Genomic DNA, 19,032 nt, shown 5'->3' on the forward strand with positions numbered 1-19,032 from the left:
GGATCTTGGTAAACAACTCTATTTTGAAGACCAGGGAATCAAGCATTTATTCTGCCTTTCCTAAAAAACTTGACCACTTTTCCCCAAACAGTAGATGAAGGGAAGTTTCTATCTATAGAGGTATTTTAGCTAATAAATGAAGAAATACTAGAATTAAAATACCATCTTTTTAATACCTCGTTAATTAATGGATCAAAAGCTGCTATGTAAAACAGGCATATGAAATTCAAACTAAGAAAAACTTTGCAGGGTAAACAACACAATTTTTTCAACAAATAAACTGGGGAGACAGATTGCAGGGAGCCAATAGGTAAGGGGACCCCAAACCAGAAGTATCAGCATCACCTGAGAATTTGTTAGAGACACAAGCTCTCAGGCTCGACCTCAGACATACAGAATCAAGAACTCTGGGCTGGGTCCTAGCATGTTTTAACAAGTTGATTCTGATGCACTCTAGTTTGAGGACCACTACAATAGTTCAGAAGAGATTTAGGATGCGTATCAAGCAACTGCAATATGGGTACCTTATTTGGTTCCTAATTCCAAAAAACTGTTACAAATTTTGACATCTGTAGACAACTTATGATATCAAGGAATTATTGTCAATTTTCTTAGGTATAAAGATGGTATTATAACTACACATTTTTGAAATTTATTTACTAATTTTTAATATTTTTTGGCAGAGATGGGGTCTCACTATGTTGCCCAGGCTAGACTTGAACTCCTGGGTTCATATGATCCTCTTGCCTCAGCCTCCCAAGTAGCTGGGATAACAGGCACTTGCCACTGGACCCAGCTTATGCATATTTTTAAAATAGGCCCTGAAGTATTTACAGATAAATGATAGGATGCCTGGGATTTGCTTCAAAATAATAACAGAAAGAACAGAAGCAGGTAGGGGTACAGATGACACCAGATTGGGTAGGAGCTGATAACCGCTGAAGTTGGATGATGGGTACCTGGGTATTCTTTATACTTTTTTTTATTTTAGTATATTTTTGAGATTTTTCCATTTTAGAAAGATTTTTTAAAAACTCAAATAAGAATAAATTAAAATAAGAGACTGTAACTTAAGCAGAATTAATCCAAAAAATGAAAAAGTATATGGTACTTTTACTTGAAGAGCAGGACTGAAATACATAAAATAAGTGACAAAAATTTTGGAAAAAATCGATACACTAGTATGTGGCAAAATGCTTTTGCTTTGGATGTGTGGGGAATCTGGATGCTCTGTCATTCCTCTGATGTCATTTCAAGTCACTGACCCCATGGAAGAGGATGAGTTACCTGGGAGAGGGACCACAGTCTGGTCAAGGGTATATGAACACCTACACACATCTGCTTTCTAATTTCCAAACTAGCTTAGCTTTTGCGATGCAATCTGTTAGTAAACTCTGGTTTATCTGCATTTTTAAAAGGTTACTACTTTAGCATATTATGAATGCAACCTGAGTAACTTAATGTAGATATTAATGATGGCTGATTATTTTTTCCCTAGAAAGGGGATAATCTATCTTATTTGTCACATAGGGAAAATAGCCAAACTGTGTTTGAGAGATGTCTGGCGGCCTCTATGCCTTGAAACGTCATCTCCAATGATTCACTGATGCTCTGGATCTAGAGTGTCATCCAAACAACTAGTCTTGAAATTTTTTCGGGATAAAGCATTTTTAAAAAGTAATAAGACTGCAGTAGCCCTTAATAAGTCCTTGAATTTAATCCTTGTGATGTGATAGCTTTATTTTCCCTTTAATACATCTTGTTATTGTGCTTTTAAGAATAGGGTGATTAGATATTATGTCTCCTTTTTCACTTTCCCTTATTTATTCTTTACCATGGAAACAATCTGTATACGAAAACCTGGTCCATAAGAAGTCTGATTAGAAAGCACCAGCTGCAAAGCCTCAGGGTAGGAGTGGTACAGTGGGCTACACATGCTCATGTACAACAGTGATGACAGAAATTTTGCAGGTGTTGCTTTCACTTTTTACGCCTTATTTTAAATATTCCATCATATTTGTCATCATCGTTATCATGAGCATCATTTTCTTCTTCTTTTTTTTTTTTTTTTTGAGACAGAGTCTTGTTCTGTCACCAGGGCTAGAGTGTAGTGGCGTCAGCCTAGCTCACAGCAACCTCAAACTCCTGGGCTCAAGCCATCCTCCTGCCTCAGCCTCCCGGGTAGCTGGGACGACAGGTGTGCACCATCACACCCGGCTAGTTTTTCTATTTTTAGTAGAGACGGGGTCTCGCTCTTGCTCAGGCTGGTCTCAAACTCCTGACCTCAGGCTATCCTCCTGCTTTGGCCTCCCAGAGTGCTAGAATTCTTCATTATTCTTTCAATTATTACTTTACTTGGACTACTTATGGAGAAAAGACCACTAGAAGTCATCACCATCCAGCATCAGACATCATCCTGATGAAAATAACTTCAAACTATGGATTTTTCCTTTTCATCTGCTTTTATTGAGTTTGTGCTGTGCTTCCACTCATGTTGACTACTTTGTGGAAAAGGACAACCAAAAAAAAAAAGACAAAGCCCAACTTCAGAGAGTTCACACGCTATAGCTGCAGAGATGAGGGCAGGTGACGAGAAGAGCATCACCACACACCTACGGGGCGGCTGTAACACAGGGCCTGACAGCCTGGACTAGCTGGCTTTACACTGCTTGGGTTCAAATCCTAACTCAGCCACTCAACAGCTCTGTGATGTTGAGTAAGTTACTTCACCTCTTCTGCCCAGTTTCCTCATCTGTTAAATGAGGGTAAGAACAGTAATTACCTTATAGGGTTGTCTTGAGATAATCCTTCAATTAGATAATCCATAAACCCATATATTTTATCAATTTCTGTGTTGACCATTGTTTCTGATATCCTATACCTCCCCTTTGGGTGGGTCCTTTTTGTTTATGAAATACATCCTTTAATAATTTGATTATCTTGGTTTTGTATGTCTGAAAATCCGACCCCCCCATCTTATGATTTAGCTGTGCATAAAATTCTAAGTTGATCTGAAGCTAGGGTGGCCTCAAAAAAAAATTTCTAAGTTGATACTTATTTTCCTCAGCACTTTAAAGATATTTTTCCACTGTTTTCTGGACTCTATGGTGCTGGTGAGAAGTTTGCTGTTGGCTTAAGTTATTACTTGGCAAATTATATCTATTTTTTCAATGTTAGAATACTCACATCTAAGGAGACTATTGATGAATGTATGTATTTATTGACAGAGTTATTACTCCACATACGATTCCTAATTCCATGCATTATGGGAGAGGATCACGGTACAAGCATCCCACTCCCTCATGGAGGAACATGGCAGAACCTGAAGTCCATTGTTACCATAATAAAAGGAAGCTCTGCAAGATTAACTGCATAGAATTAAGACCTTGCTTCCAAGGAAGGTCTAAGAGTGCCCTCACCAGAATCCAACAGACTGTAACAGGGTATGAAGAGAACTGCTGAGGACCCTCAGTTTAAACTCCCATGAGTCATTACTTTCCTTTCCACTCTTGCTTTCCAATTCCTGTACTAAGACAACTCCATATTTTGAGCATATGAGGCAAGTATGGCAAAAAGTATAGTATATTAAAAAACTTTTATTTTAGCCCTTCCTGGCCAATACTTATCTTTATGTTCAAATTACTAAAAACTTCTATCTAGAAATATGGCAAAACAAAACAAAACAGATCTCTCCTTGTAGACAAAATAGCTAAAAATTTGGCCACTTTATTGATCTCAAGTCATTATTTGGCTTAAAAAAAAAAAAACACAATAGTTCCAATTAAGAGTTACACAAACAAAATTTTTCTTGTAGCTATCGAAATGTTTATAGAAAACCAGCTTCCATGGTACATACAACAGCCTTGAGAGTCGGTCCCACAGAAAATATTTATCTAAGTAAAACAAGAAAGATGCTATTTGCTTCTCATTACAGAAACATCACCTGAACTTAACTAATCAACCCATTTATTTAAAAAAAATTCATCTAAGACCAAAAGCACTATTATATTTGTTGGGTGCCATTTTCATTCTAATCATATTCAAAAGGCCTAGAAATAACTCAAAACTAGAAAGTGGCCCAAGTGCTAAGGCTGCCTATGGCTCTTGCTGCAAAATAGTTGCCAGTCTGATGTGAGTATCTGAAAGAACAGGAATTAAAGAGTTCTTGCTTGAGTTCAAGAGAACTTCCCAGAAGGAGGTGGGGGGCCAAGAAATCCACCTGCCTGCTTGGTGGCAGCTCGTGAAGGGGCAAGGCCAAGAATCTTCTGAATGTTCTGTAAAGAAAACATAGTAAGAATTGGGTTTTAATGTGAGACACACCGAGGACGTGTCTTATGTAGGTCTTAGGCAAAGAGAACTCACAGAAGTTAAATGTATCATTATGACCTGCAACAGTATGATTATCGTTATGATATTTTTTTAAAAGGCCTACAACGTAAGAAAGATCATAGAACAACAAAAGTCCTCTTTACCTGATGGGGACCTTGGTCTAACTAATCAAAGAAGAGGATTTTTTTTAAGTGGAGAATCATAAAAAGAGACAATCTTTTATTTTGAGCATGAAGCATATAAAGTACATTCGTTAGCTATTTCTTGTGGCAGGGCCTTTTGTTTGAGTGTGGGTCTTCTGGCTGGATTTGGTTATTACTGCACTGTCTGCGCTTTTCAGTTTCAATTTCATTAAAGTGGTGAAAGAACTCAGAGACTTGCAGAGCAATCTGAGTTCAGAATCCTCCTACATTTTCAGCACCCCCCATTTTTCAGTTATTTCACTCATATCTAATGCAACAGTATTTTTTTTAGAAACTCACCTTTATTCAGTTTTTCAAAACTTATTTAGTTCTCATAAAAACAATCTTTTTAATTGATACATAATTGTACATATTTATGGTTGTATGTGTTTATGGGATCCATGGGATATTTTGATACATGCATACAATGTATAATAATCAAATCTGGGTAACTGGGATATCCATCACCTCAAACATTTATCATTTGTTTGGTCTTGGGAATATTCTAAATCTTCTCTTCTAGCTATTCTGAAATGTACAATAAATCTTACTAACTTATATCACCCTACTGTGATATTGAACACTAGACCTTATTCCCTCTAACTGTATTTTTGTACCCATTAACCAACCTCTCTTCATCCCCCCAACGACTATTTTTATACTCAGATTTCATTGGTTAATATAACATTTAATTAAATTATATAAGTATAATAGCAAGTAAAACCAGCATAAACAAGTTTGGGATAAACACAACTGACTCTCTGAAGCAAATGACTCAACTGGTGACAGTGGACGAGTGTAGGGGTACTACAGAGCACTCATAAGTGGCCGGGGTGATACAGGGACCAATACTCTAAAGAGGGAAGGAAGAGGATTTTTGAATGTGTAAAGGTTAAGTAAAGGCCAGTTGTTAAAAGTTTATATAGCATTTTAGAAGAGGGAAAAACCTTAGAGATCATTTGATTATTCTTGCCCAATTCCTTCATTTTATATTTGAGGAAATGAAAACTTGGAAAGGTATGATGGCTTGTCCAAAATCACAAAGCTAAAATAAAGAGCAGAGTGAGATTTTAAACCAATGTGTTTTGATTCTTAGTCCAGTGGGTTCTCTTATAAGACTTATACAGTGCTTTCTATGTGAAAGATCTGATCATTAGAACAAATTTCCCCCTGAGGTAGGCAGGTCTGCATGCACTGAACCATTCATTCGGCAGTTACTGAGCACCTACTGGCCATAATGCACTGTGAGAATACCCATAGCCAGGCTTCTCTGGAAATACACATTCCCTCAATCCTTCATCGTAAGGAATGATGACTGTTACAGACAAGACTGTATGTATTTCTGAGGTAACGCTGTCAGAATATAATGGAATATTTAAATATGATGAATACAATTTTAAGAACTCATCTAAATTATATTTAACATAAAATATTTCAATATATATATTCCACAATACTATAGCTTATACTTTAAGAAGAAATCTGAAAACAGGTTAAGAAGAAAAATCAATCACTCATAAATCAGCATACTTCTTAGTAAAGCTAGAGTTTGTATTACTTTTATAATAAAAATATTAATAGCTCCACCTCTAAAAAACCCATTGTACAAAGCAATAAAAAGGCCAAATATGTTAAGTCTCCAATATCTTTTATTTAATCAGTAAGTATTTCTTGAGCATCTATAATGTATTTAGCACTGAGCTAGGCATTATGAGAAATTAAAGATAAAATTTGAAATAGTAAGACATTACAGAATTAGCTATTGATAAACACATTTGTCCAGTACACAAATACAGTAACACAGTCTGGACAAAATACACAAGGGATCCTTGTTCAGTTGTTCTGCAGAAATAGGGGTCAATTAAATGAGTCCCTATCATTTTAGAGATAAAAACCAATGTAAAAATCTTGGATGCCCTTTACATCACAGTTTACTGTGATTTAAAGACAGCTGAAAGGAAAATAAATTAAAAATAGTTTGAAGAAATCAGACACTGAACCAGTAGACTGCTGACAGTTTCATTTACTAACTCAAAATATAAAAATGACTACTAAGTGCAAGCCACTGCTCTAGATGGGAATAGCTCCAACAGCAACAATAAAAAATGTTAAAAATGAGACACTTTAACAGCTATAACCGAAGTACATGGAAATCCAGGCAGCTCTATAGTTTGTTTTCCTTGTGGTTCTTAGCACAAACCCTCTTTGGGAACACTAAATTAAACGTATCAATTTTATATTACTCAAATATTTATATTTTAATACAATCACTCTGCATTTACTGCATTCAATCTTATCCCTTAGTGAAATTCTAAACCAATCTGTTCAAATTCCTATAGTCTCACAAATGAAACCGAGGTCTTCTGACCATTTTTCTTAGATAAAATTTCCCCTGCTTCCTCGTCACAGTGAAATCTTTTCCACTAAAACAAATGTAGGATGGACTAACTACAAATGAAGGAGACTAACTGATGGTTTCAAGATGCAAAAGCCGGCCGGGCGTAGTGGCTCACGCCTGTAATCCTAGCACTCTGGGAGGCCGAGGTGGGTGGATTGCTTGAGCTCAGGAGTTTGAGACCAGCCTGAGCAAGAGTGAGACCCCATTTCTACTAAAAATAGAAAGAAATTATCTGACCAACTAAGATATATATATAGAAAAAATTAGCTGGGCATGGTGGTGCAAGCCTGTAGTCCCAGCTACTTGGGAGGCTGAGGCAGTAGGATCGCTTAAGCCCAGGAGTTTGAGGCTGCTGTGAGCTAGGCTGATGCCACGGCACTCACTCTAGCCCAGGCAACAAAGCAAGACTCTGTCTCAAAAAAAAAGATGCAAAAGCCCTGGGTAAAAAGACTAGAAGTCAATAATATCTCCACAGTAGCAGTAACATTCTACATTTCTATGCACTTTAAAGTTTGCAAATAGTTCTAAGGACCAAATAACCGTCCTTAGTTGTCCTTTTATTTTTTTTTCCATCCGTGCTCATTTACTGCATCATTTTGACAATATCTCGTATTTCCACAGGGCTTTTACATAATCCATAAATAGGGACAGAAAAGTGAGGAACAGAGAGAACAGGGACAAAGTTTGGACTCCCATGTTGTCACTTCCTTCATGTTCCATTAAAGGGTGAGGCTGAAAGGTAGCATTTTAAGAAGATTGTGTTAAAAGACATTAATAATCGACACAGCAAGAGGAAAGCTGTGAAAAACTGCTCACTCTTCCAAAGGATGAGTGTAATTAAGTCATAATGAAGGCTCTTTAATGTTCCTCTCCCAAATCTTTTTTGATGAGGAAAGCCTGGAATCTGATTACCTTCTTTTAAAAAATATCCCTTTTCTATGACCTTATCAAAAAACCTGCTGAGCTTGACAGCATTGGAAGAACCTGCAACTAAGTGTTGTGGATTTGTGCAATCCCACTTGTCACCAAGACTCCAGCTGGCACCAAACCCCTGTTGAGAGCTTCCAATGACCAACGACACAAGTTTTGAGATGACTTATGATTAAGTCGTGTACTAAAACAACACTCTGACATCCACCGGGCAGCCCACAGCCCATGATGAATTCCCCAGCACCTGACTTTGGCATAGTGGGTGGACTGGGGACAATTTCCCAACACCTGAATCTCCTAACACCAATGCCTTCATCCAATCCAGGGATGCCATCTTGCCACTGCCTTCCTGGGGTTAATGCCTTTTCCTGTCCCTGCTTTTGAGATGAGAAAGCTGAAGCAGAGAAAAGTTGTCAGCAAGTGAACTGACACACATAACGCAAAGTACAATTTCCCTTTTTTGTTTTTTAATGTTTATTACCTACGGTTGGGGATTTTTTTTGAGACAGGATCTCTGTATGTTCTAGTCTCAAACTCCTGGGCTCAAGAGAGCCTGCTGCCTTAGCCTTCTGCGTGGCCGGGACTGCAGACTGGAACCACTATGTCCAACCAGTTTTCCTTTATTAAACTAACTCTCTGTAATGCATTTTTATCTCTGGAGTAAAAAATCATGTAGCAGGCCTATAAAAAAAAAAATCACAATTATGAAGACCATGTATGAATACACCATAGAAAATATGTATGTTATGTGGTTAGATGAATAAATGCTCTGTCTGTCCATTTATATATCTACATATAAAATATAAATGCTATGTCATAACTATGCAGAAACTCCAAAGAATGTACAACACCAAGAAGGAAGCCTACTGTAAACTATGGATCTGGGGTAATAATGACATGTTAATGTAGGTTCACCAACTGGTAGGGAATGTCCATAGTGGGGTAGGCTGTGCGTATGTGGGAGTACGGCACATACAAGAAATCTCTGTACCTTCCATTCAATCTTGCTGTGAATCTAAAAGTGTTCTAAAAAATAAAGTCTATAAAAATGAATATAAAGAATATTTAAGAATATATAGCAAAATAATAGTTGTATACCTTTTTCTCATACCTCAACTTCCCCAACTTTTTGAAATAAACCCCAACAGGATAATTTAAAATAAAAAAAAATATTTCTGTGAGTGCTATCTCAAAGTGAAGGTCATAACATGAAGCTGAAAGAAGAATAACAATGATAATAATGGTTAACAGTTACTGAGTACTTACACTATGCTAGACATTGTTCTAAGCACTTTACACATACTTCTCATTTAAATCTTCACAACGACTCAATGAAACAGGCATTATTGTTATCCTTCTATACAGAGAAGGAAAAGAAGACAACTTTCTGGCTGTAATTCAATAAATACTCATGAACACCACATTGTACAGCAGGCACTTTTGTATATATTATCTCCTTTACATCTTTCAGCAACCTCATCCGTTAAACTTGACCTGACTGCTTTCCTTATAGTCTCTCAATCCTCCTCCTTGAGGTCAATATTTCAGGCCTTATAAATTAGCAAGGTTTAGCTGAGAAAAAATGCATTTTGCTAAAATATGGGAGTTTTAATATATAATAAAGATGTTATGGAAGAAAATACAAATGCAAAATACAGTAAGATGTGATGTGATCAGGTTTTGGGAAACTATAAAACAATTATTTTGAATTTCTGTCCAGTCCTGTGTAATAAATAGGGTAACAGCTGAAAAGTGTATGTCAGAAGGAAAAAACAAAGGAAAAACATTTTCCCATAATCATGTCTTCTACAGGCAGGACATCCACAGAAATACCACTACAGTATTTGTGTTCCTTCTTTGCAAAGGTTAAGAACCAGTGATCAAGAAAAGGAAGTTGTTGGTTGCTAACCGGATATTTTGCGAAGACCCAGCTCAATGGCAATGAACACATTCCGCTAAATTTTATTCCTTAGTCATTTAGCTAAGATAAATCAGCTATGGCAATCCTCAGTTCACTCTCTGTTTCTCCAGCATCTTGTAACCAGCCTTTGCTTACAATTAATCACAATTTCTCGTTAGTTCCCATAACACAGTCTTTACTATGCCCACAAAGCGATGTGTAAAAGCCAATCACTTCAAATGGTCCCTTCCAACATTCCCAGGACCCTTACATTATATCTGAATAGACTATTGGGAAAATGATGTAGAGATTAAACATTTCCTGAAAAAACTGACAGTACTTGCTTGGTATAGCTGAAATATTATTGGGTTAGCAGTCAAAAATTTGGGTTCTAATACTGCTAAATTAGACAAACAATAGGTAATATCTTTTTACTTTACCAAATCTCAATTTCCTTACCCTTAAAAAAAGAGAGTTGACTAGATCAATAGTTTTCAGACCCTTTATGTCACAAAACCTTTTTAAAAATAAAATGTGATGTAAAAGCTCAATACAGAAAACAAATAAAATAGGATTAAAGTCCTGAAGCTCCCTGCTGGGTCCCCCTTTTTTTTTTTTGAACCCTCCTTCCTCACCAAGCACCTTCAAGTAGAGTCATAGTTCCCTCTGGCTCTAACATTCTAGAAAGTGTCTATATTATTACAAATAATATTGCAGAACCTCACAACTAATTTGCAAAGAGGAAATCAAAATCCCGAAAGAAGGATGAGCACATCAAATCCATGCTAGAGTAAGGCCACTTCCTTTGTAATGAAGGTCTTTTTCTGCTGGGGTCAGAGGATCAAGCAATAATCTCTTTCTCTTCCTTTTCCTCCCCGCTCCTTCCCTATCTCTCTCTTCCACTGTTTCCAATGAAAATGTCTCTAGATCTCTTTTAATCCCTTCTTTGAGGATAAGTCAAGGAGAATATTCTCAATTTTAGTGCAGAAAGACAAGATGTTTTATCTTTTGAAAATCTAATAATGGAGAGCAGGACCCAGCTGGCACTGTGTGGAGAGTCTAAAACTCAGTGAAACTGTAGTCTTGCTGTTTTGCACAACCAAAAAACAGAGTTCAGGAAAACCACATCAACTGAAAATTGAGAGAAAGAATCCTGGAAAATAAAGAGCCAACAAAAAGGGAGCCCCAAATTTTGCATATAAACTCCGCCCAAATCTCTGCTTGAGTCTTGAACTATGCATGTGTAAAGCACCCTCCAAGCAGCCCAGCTAAGACTAAAACAACTGATCTTTCAGCTGCTGATTACCACAAAGGAGACAGTTTGGAGTTTGGTCTACTATGGTCTGAATGTTTGTGCTGCCCCATCAAAATTCGTGTGTTGAATCCCAGCTATCAAGGTGGTGGTACTAGAAGGCGGGACCTTTGGAAGGTGATTAGGTCACCAGGGCTGTGCCCTCACGAATGGGATTAGCACCCTTATAAAAGAGGCCCCAAAGAGCTGCCCTGCACTTTCCACCAAGTGCGGATGCAGTGAGAAGGTTCTCCGAGCAAACCAGGCAGGCAACGGACCCCCACCAGACACTGCATCTATCCACGCCTTGATTTTGGACATCTCAGCCTCTGGAACTGACAGGAATAAATTCCTGTTGTTTATAAGCTGTCCAACTTATGGTATTTTGTTATAGCAGCCCTAATGGACTAGGACAAGTGCCGAGTTACTGCTGCTTAAACAAAAATATCAACACTCTTCCAAAGAATGAAAGAATCCAGAGTCTCCACAACCTATCATTCGTACACACTGTCCAGGAAATGATCCAAAATTACTAAACATATTAAGAAACAGGAAAACATGACCCATATTTAAGAGAATAGGAAACAGAGTCCAAATTCCAAATGTTGGAATTAGCAGACAAGGTTTTTAGAGCAGCTAAATAATTGTGCCTATGGGCATAAAAGAAAATATGCTCAAAATAAATGAACAAACAGGAGCTCTCAGCAGATAAAAAGGATACAAAAAAAGTGAAAATTCTGAAGCTAAAAAATATATCTAAAATTTTAAAACCATTAAATGGGCTTATGGTTAACAGATTAGGAAGAAGGGTCTATGAACTTGAAGACAGACGAATAGAATTAACCTATCTAAAGAACACAGAGGAAAAGATTTTAAAAAATTGTACAAAGCCTCAGTGTCCTGTTGGGCAATACCAAAAAAAGACTAAGATATAAGCAACTGGAATTCCAGAAGAACAAGAGCAAAAAAATAAAGCAGAAAATAGTTGAAGAAATACTGGTTGAAATTTCCCCCAATTTAATGATATCCATAAACCTTAATGGGATATATGTTTTTTAAAATACCCTAAGTACATCATAGTCAAATTTCTGAGAAGCAATCTTAAAGAAAAAAATCTGAAAGTAGCTAGAAAAAAGTGACACATTACCCACAGGGATACAAAGATATGAAGAACTTTTCAGAGACAACGGAGGCCAGAAGACAGCAGAAAGGCATTTAAAATGCTTAAAGGATTAAAACAAACAAACAAAAAACTCAAACCAGGATTCTATATCCAGTGAAAATATCCTTCAAGAATGTGGATAAACTATTTTCAGATAAATGAACATTAAGAAAATTCATCACCAACAGACTTGCACCATAAGCAACACAAAAAAGAAAAAAGAAATCACTTAGGCCGGGCGCGGTGGCTCACGCCTGTAATCCTAGCACTCTGGGAGGCCGAGGCAGGAGGATCGCTGGAGGTCAGGAGTTTGAGACCAGACTGAGCAAGAGCGAGACCCCGTCTCTACTAAAAATAGAAAGAAATTATCTGGCCAACTAAAAAATATATATATATATATATATAAAAAAAAATTAGCCGGGCATGGTGGCGCATGCCTGTAGTCCCAGCTACCCGGGAGGCTGAGGCAGAAGGATCGCTTAAGCCCAGGAGTTTGAGGCTGCTGTGAGCTAGGCTGATGCCACGGCACTCACTCTAGCCTGGGCAACACAGTGAGACTCTGTCTCAAAAAAAAAATAAAATACAATACAATAAAATAAAATAAATAAAAAGAAATCACTTAATGGTGTGCTGTGAGGCACAGACATCTAAGGCAGTCCTCAGTGACATGCTTCACCTCCTGTTACATCCCATTGGCAGGTCTAGACTCAGCAGTCCCTACATCCACTACACACTTGCATGGCTCCATGCTTCCTGTGCCAAGAACACAGTTAAGACTGGAAAGCCCCTACTCATCCTTCAAGACACAATTCAAATGGCCCTCTTATATAAAATCTTAGTGTCACAGAATAATCCCTGTGGCTATTATGCTTCCATTGCATGTTTTTTTCCCTCTTACAGCAATTTGTACACATATATACAAACACAATGGACATCAACCACTTTACTATTACTTATGGGTATGTTTTCCCACCTAGAATGTAAGTTCCATGGGATAGAGATCATCACTTTTCACCCATCTAAAAATTTTCTGCATCAGAGAAGAATTCCTGGCATAGTATAAAGACTGGAATCAATCTTCAACAATGACAGGAAATCAGTCATCAGTGCCTTGAACCCAGGCACTTAATTCATAGAGATCAGACTAATATGACACCTGAATCTGTTCTTCTTAATTAGTAGTTTGCTATCATTTTCTGAACCACATGCATTCTCTAACTGGTTTGAAGTTATAAATGAAAATACCCTGCTTGTAGATGAGCTACACTGGTACTACTCTTTGAATGTGTTCCCCAAAGTTCATGTGTTAGAAACTTGATCTCCCAGGCAAGTGTTGGGAGGTAGGTCCAGTGAGAGGCGATTATGCCATAGGGGCAGAACGAATGGATTATTGCCATTATCACTGAAGTGGGTTACTTATTCCAGGAGTGGGTTTATTATAAGAGTGGGGGTAGGCCCCTCCTCTTTCTCTCCTGCAACTTCTCTTATCCTTCCACCTTCTGCCATGGGAGGATGCAGCAAAAGGCCCTTGCAAGATGCCAGTCCCTCGATCTTGGACTTCCCAGCCTCCCTAACTGTGAGCCAATAAATTTCTGTTCGTTCTAAATTGCCCAGGCTCAGGTATTCTGTCATAGCAGCATAAGACGGACCGAGACAACTAGTATTAACAAATTAAGTTCTATGCCTTAAATAATGTGACATGAATTAATGATGATGGACAGGAAGGTGGCAGATATCTGGTCTTTCTATCATTTTGCTGACTTTAAGATACGCTGACACTGACAGAATCAGTTTTTATATAAACAAATGGCCTATCAAACATCTTTTAAAATTTTTTTAATTTTTATTTTTTTTCAGGTTTACTGAGGTATAATCGGCAAATTAAAATTGCATGTATTTAAGGTGTACAACGTGACGTTTTAATATATGCATACACTGTGAAATGACTGCCACACTCAAGCTAATTAACATATCCATCACCTCACATAATTACATCTTTTGTGGTGAGAACACTTTAAGATCTACCATCTTAGCAAATTTGGAGTACACAACATTAGCGCTCCAGAATTTATTCATCCCACGTAACCGAAACTTTGTACCCTTTGACATCATCTTCCAATTTCCCCTACCCCCACACCAGTTCCCCTGCAACTACCATTCTACTGTCTGCTTTTATGACTTTAATTCTTTTAGATTTCCCAAAATTCTTTGCACTAGGAAGCCAAAAGTGTGAGAAAAAGTAAAACTATTTTTATCACTGTCCTGAGCACACATACTTAGTGAAGGAGACAATGACAAACCTCTCACTGATATTTTTTTAGATTATAATCATACATACAGTTATATATTTCCTCAGAACCACTAATCCTTGCTTTTAAAGAAAAGTATGTTCATAACTTTTTTTTTTTGGAGACAAGGTCTCACTCTGATGCCCAGACTACAGTGCAGTGGCGTCATCACAGCTCACTCACAACCTCAAATTCCTGGGCTCAAGCTCTCCTCCTGCCTCATCCTTCCAAAGTGCTAGGATTATAGGTGTGAGCCACTGTACCCGGATAACTTTTCTAATCATATAAACTTATAAGAATAGATTAGTTTTCCTTTAGCTGTTTACCCGGTAACTTTGCTTAGAATTTTGCTGAGGTTTGAGCATTTTACATAGAGGAGATCACAATTTACTCAATCCACTATTGACTCATAATAAAAAAAAAAGTCTCTTAATTTTAGGAGTTAAAGAAATTTCTTTTTATTCTTGAATTCTATCACTGCCTTGAACTAAGTTACACCTCTGGTGGAAGCTGGCAAACCTACCATTTTTGCTGCTACAAATTCACACAAAGGAAACAGTTGTGATGTGAGGGTCAAGGCAGCTAATCACTAAACATTAAGGAAGTAAACAAAAGTTAAGAAAGATAAAATGAGAAAAAGTATATTAGATTTATTTTCAGTTGATATGACATATTATCATATTTTAACCTATAAAAAGAAACTTGATCCTATTTGGGGCTGGAAAACAAATTCTAATTTTAAAAATACTCCAAAAGGGGGCAGTTGATTTTTTTAAAAAAGTATTGACTTTAAGAACAATTACTAACATTTCTGTATCATTATCATCTGATTATCAAAACATGGCGAGGAAGTACACCAAATCCCATTTCACCTTTGTAAACACTGAGACTCAGAGAGGTTGTATGACTCTCCCCAAAACACTCAGCCAGTAAGCTGCAGTAAGACTCAAACCTACATGTTTTATCTTCAGATACTGTACTTCTTCAACCTTATAACCTATTCCTCCTCTCTCCCATCTTAAGGTTTCTGAAGTAGGAATGCATCTTAAAATCTATTATATAATCAGTATAGTATTATTTCTGCTTTTCCTTGAAAGATCTTAAGTCAATGGTGACTCATATAATCAGTAACATCCTAGAATTAGGAAAAATACATAGTAGATGAAAACCAGACTCACAAATACTTCCATGAATTAGTAATATGTCATAAAATTGCTTTAGTTTAGGTTTAAATTTAATCTTATCTCTTCTACACTGAATGATTAGTAAATAGAAATAATTATAAATGTACTTCAACACCCTCATATTTGATAATGATTTTCAAAAAGTGAAGGTATAGGTAGAAAACTAATCTTTAAAACAAAACCGAAGTTCCATAAGGACAAGGGCCATCATGTCAGTTTTGTTTACAACTATATAGCAAGCTCCCAGCACAATGTTTGAAACATATATGCAACCCAATTTTATTGAACGAATAAATGAATAGACAGCCAAGTCTATCAAGGAATTATTACTAACGTGATGGAATGTTCCATTCTTAAGAATGGAAAAAAATGTGGTTGAAACAGATGAATACCTTTAATTCAACCTGTTATACCTCCATCACAATAAAAGGACATTACTGTCTTGAAGGAACTAGTGCTGGTTGGTTTAATTACACTGTAGCTCACACTTAGTAAAAGAAGTAGATCCTGGTTAATATTATAAGGATTTTATTAACTCACATATGTAAACGTAGTCATAATCTTTTTTTTTTTTTTTTTTTTTTTGAGTCAGAGTCTCACTCTGTTGCCTGGGCTAGAGTGAGTGCCGTGGCGTCAGCCTAGCTCACAGCAACCTCAAACTCCTGGGCTTAAGTGATCCTACTGCCTCAGCCTCCCGAGTAGCTGGGACTACAGGCATGTGCCACCATGCCCGGCTAATTTTTTCTATATATATTTTTAGTTGGCCAGATAATTTCTTTCTATTTTTTTTAGTAGAGACAGGGTCTCGCTCAGGCTGGTCTCGAACTCCTGACCTTGAGCAATCCACCCGCCTCGGCCTCCCAGAGTGCTAGGATTACAGGCGTGAGCCACCGCGCCCGGCCCGTAGTCATAATCTTTTACAGCAGCAGGGTGCTGCAACAAGTAGTTAAAACTCAACCTTCATCTTGGGGAAAATAACCGTACTGTATGGAAAGAATAAATCCTTCAAATATAACAGCTTTACATGAGGCATGTAATACTATAGTGCTTATATATCCTTTTCTCATTAATATCAGTGCATAAAACTGGATAAGTGGAAATAAAAAGTACTGGGATACAACAGTACTTTTCTTGGGTGAAAACAAACACATTAAATTTTTTTGTTTTTTGCTGCATCTCCCACCCCCATTTTTGTAGTCAACAAGCATTTGTTTCACTAGGTTGTACCAGTCTAGGTTCTGCAGACTTTCCTATTTTAACTTAATACTACATATTGCATACTTTGGTTCTCAGGGGTTAGCAAACCGTGGCCAGACTGCTCCCTGTACAAAGCTTTACTGGACCACAGCCACATTCATCTATATACTGTCTATGGCTGCTTTTATACTGTAATGGTGGAGTTAGAGTTGTGACAAAGACTCTATGGCTCACAAAGCCTAAAATATTTACTACCTAGACCTTTACAGAAAAAGTTTGTCAATCCCATTGTAACGAGCATTTCATTCCTGATAAAATCAACTGCTACATATACTCGTACGACTCATCATACTTTCTGAAATAACTAAAAGGAGTATAAAGACCAGCTAGAGTTAAGTTTCCTAAATGATAATCTTTAACATTTATTTCATTTTCAAAGCTCTACAGTTTCAGATGACTTCTTAGCAGCAACATGAATGGCACATCTAAATGACTTTTTAAATATTAAAATTTCAGACCGAAACAATCAAATGAAAGAGCAATATCCTATTGCAATCAAAGGACCTCTGCTAAACCAACAAAGATATCTTGTGTTGTCACTGCCTTGGCTTTGGATAAGCTCCTGCTATTTGAATAATGTGTCCCCCAAAAGTTCATATGCTAGAAACTTAATCCCTCTGCCCTCATGAAGGGATTAATGTCACTATCACAGGAGTAGGTCCATTACCACAATGGTGGCTTTGTTATAACAGTGAGCTCTCTCTGGCTCTCTTGCTCTTGTCCTCTCACCATGTGACACCCCTATCATGTTATGACGCAGCAAGAGAGCCCTCACCAGATGCCAGCGCCATGCTCTTAGACTTCCCAGCCTCCAAAACCATGAGCTACATAAAACTTTTCTTTATAAATTACCCAATCTGTGGTATTCTGTTGTAGCAACAGAAAACAGATTAAGACAACTCCATTAGAGAGAAAGTTACACAAGAGTACAACTTCTTGGTAGACATAGCCACTTAGCTACTCCATAAACACCTGAAACTCAGGGTGTCTCCTAACCAACTTCCTCCTCTTTATTCTATTCCCAACTTCTTAGTGAAATTACCCCCCATTGGTCACCAAAACCAGAAACCTGTGAGTCACCTTAGTGCCTCCTTTCTCCCTCACATTAAGTCAATCATTAAGTTCTAATGGGTTTTTTTTATGTATTTCTCAATCTTGTCCCCTCCTTTTCATACCTTTCATCACTCTTATAGTTGATAACAACGGATTTTTGCTAGACTATTGTGATATTCTTCTTCTGTATTAGGTCCTGCTCCTCTTGTATCTATCCTTTACAATGCAGTAAGTATCAGAAAATCATTCAAGCCTTGAAACTTGATTGCATTTAATAGGAAGAAGAGGTAGGCATTCAGAGAGAAGGAAAAATACAAGCAAAAAGTACATTTGGGTAAGCATAATACTGAAACTGTTAAGAAAGTCAGTAGATGCAAGAGATTGAAATGGCTAAAAAAGAAAGAACAATGAAAGTCAGAATGGCCAAAATGCTGTATTTGTGGGGATGTGATAAAAGATGAGTTGTGAAAAAATATTAAGCAATATAATCACAAAGACCTTGATGAGCCATAAACTATAATTCCATTTCCTACTGATTCTCATATGCTGGACAACCAAAACTCTACTGCCACAGACAGTATTCAGAAGGGAGATATAAAGACAACTCTAAAAGAATCACTTATGCAACAAATATTGAAAGAATTATGCCTATATTTGATGCATGTGCAAACCTCTCCACTAATGCCTGCTGAATGGCAGTATGTTCAGATACTGAATGATGTCCTGAAATACACAGAATTCTTGGGCCAGAGACTTTAATTGTTCCTTCTACTTTTAAAGTTCCATCTGAAAAGCCACTTCATTTTCTAGGGGGCCCTCATAATCCTTTTATTTCCCTTTTATCTCTCACTGGTTTTCACTATGATGTCTAATCATCAAGTTGGCCAAATGTAAATTCTGTAACACAGACTTTATCTTAACTGTGAATAACCTAAAATCACCAAATTATTACACTTACCTGTGCCCCTGAACTGCCAAAAGTGCTGGAGTATAATGAAGAAACGATAATGGGGAAGACCAAACCCACTCTTTACTTTTTGTAGCTTTATACAAATAGC

The 19,032-nt window shown here is 37.2% G+C and overlaps 1 protein-coding gene and 1 pseudogene across 1 annotated transcript in view; both read right to left on the reverse strand.

The window, feature by feature from the left end:
- Nucleotides 1-3,702: 3,702 nt before the first annotated feature.
- Nucleotides 3,703-19,032, reverse strand: part of TMCO1 (transmembrane and coiled-coil domains 1) — a 33,612-nt gene continuing 18,282 nt past the window's right edge. Inside the window, exon 7 of the mRNA XM_045546606.1 lies at nucleotides 3,703-4,274. Within this exon, the coding sequence (XP_045402562.1) occupies nucleotides 4,176-4,274 (99 nt within the window). The 3' untranslated portion in view covers nucleotides 3,703-4,175. The remainder of the gene's footprint in view (nucleotides 4,275-19,032) is intronic.
- LOC123634929 lies at nucleotides 7,309-8,173 on the reverse strand (annotated as a pseudogene).

The sequence above is a fragment of the Lemur catta genome, chromosome 3, assembly GCF_020740605.2.
Source record: "Lemur catta isolate mLemCat1 chromosome 3, mLemCat1.pri, whole genome shotgun sequence".
Classification (NCBI taxonomy): Eukaryota; Metazoa; Chordata; class Mammalia; order Primates; family Lemuridae; genus Lemur; species Lemur catta.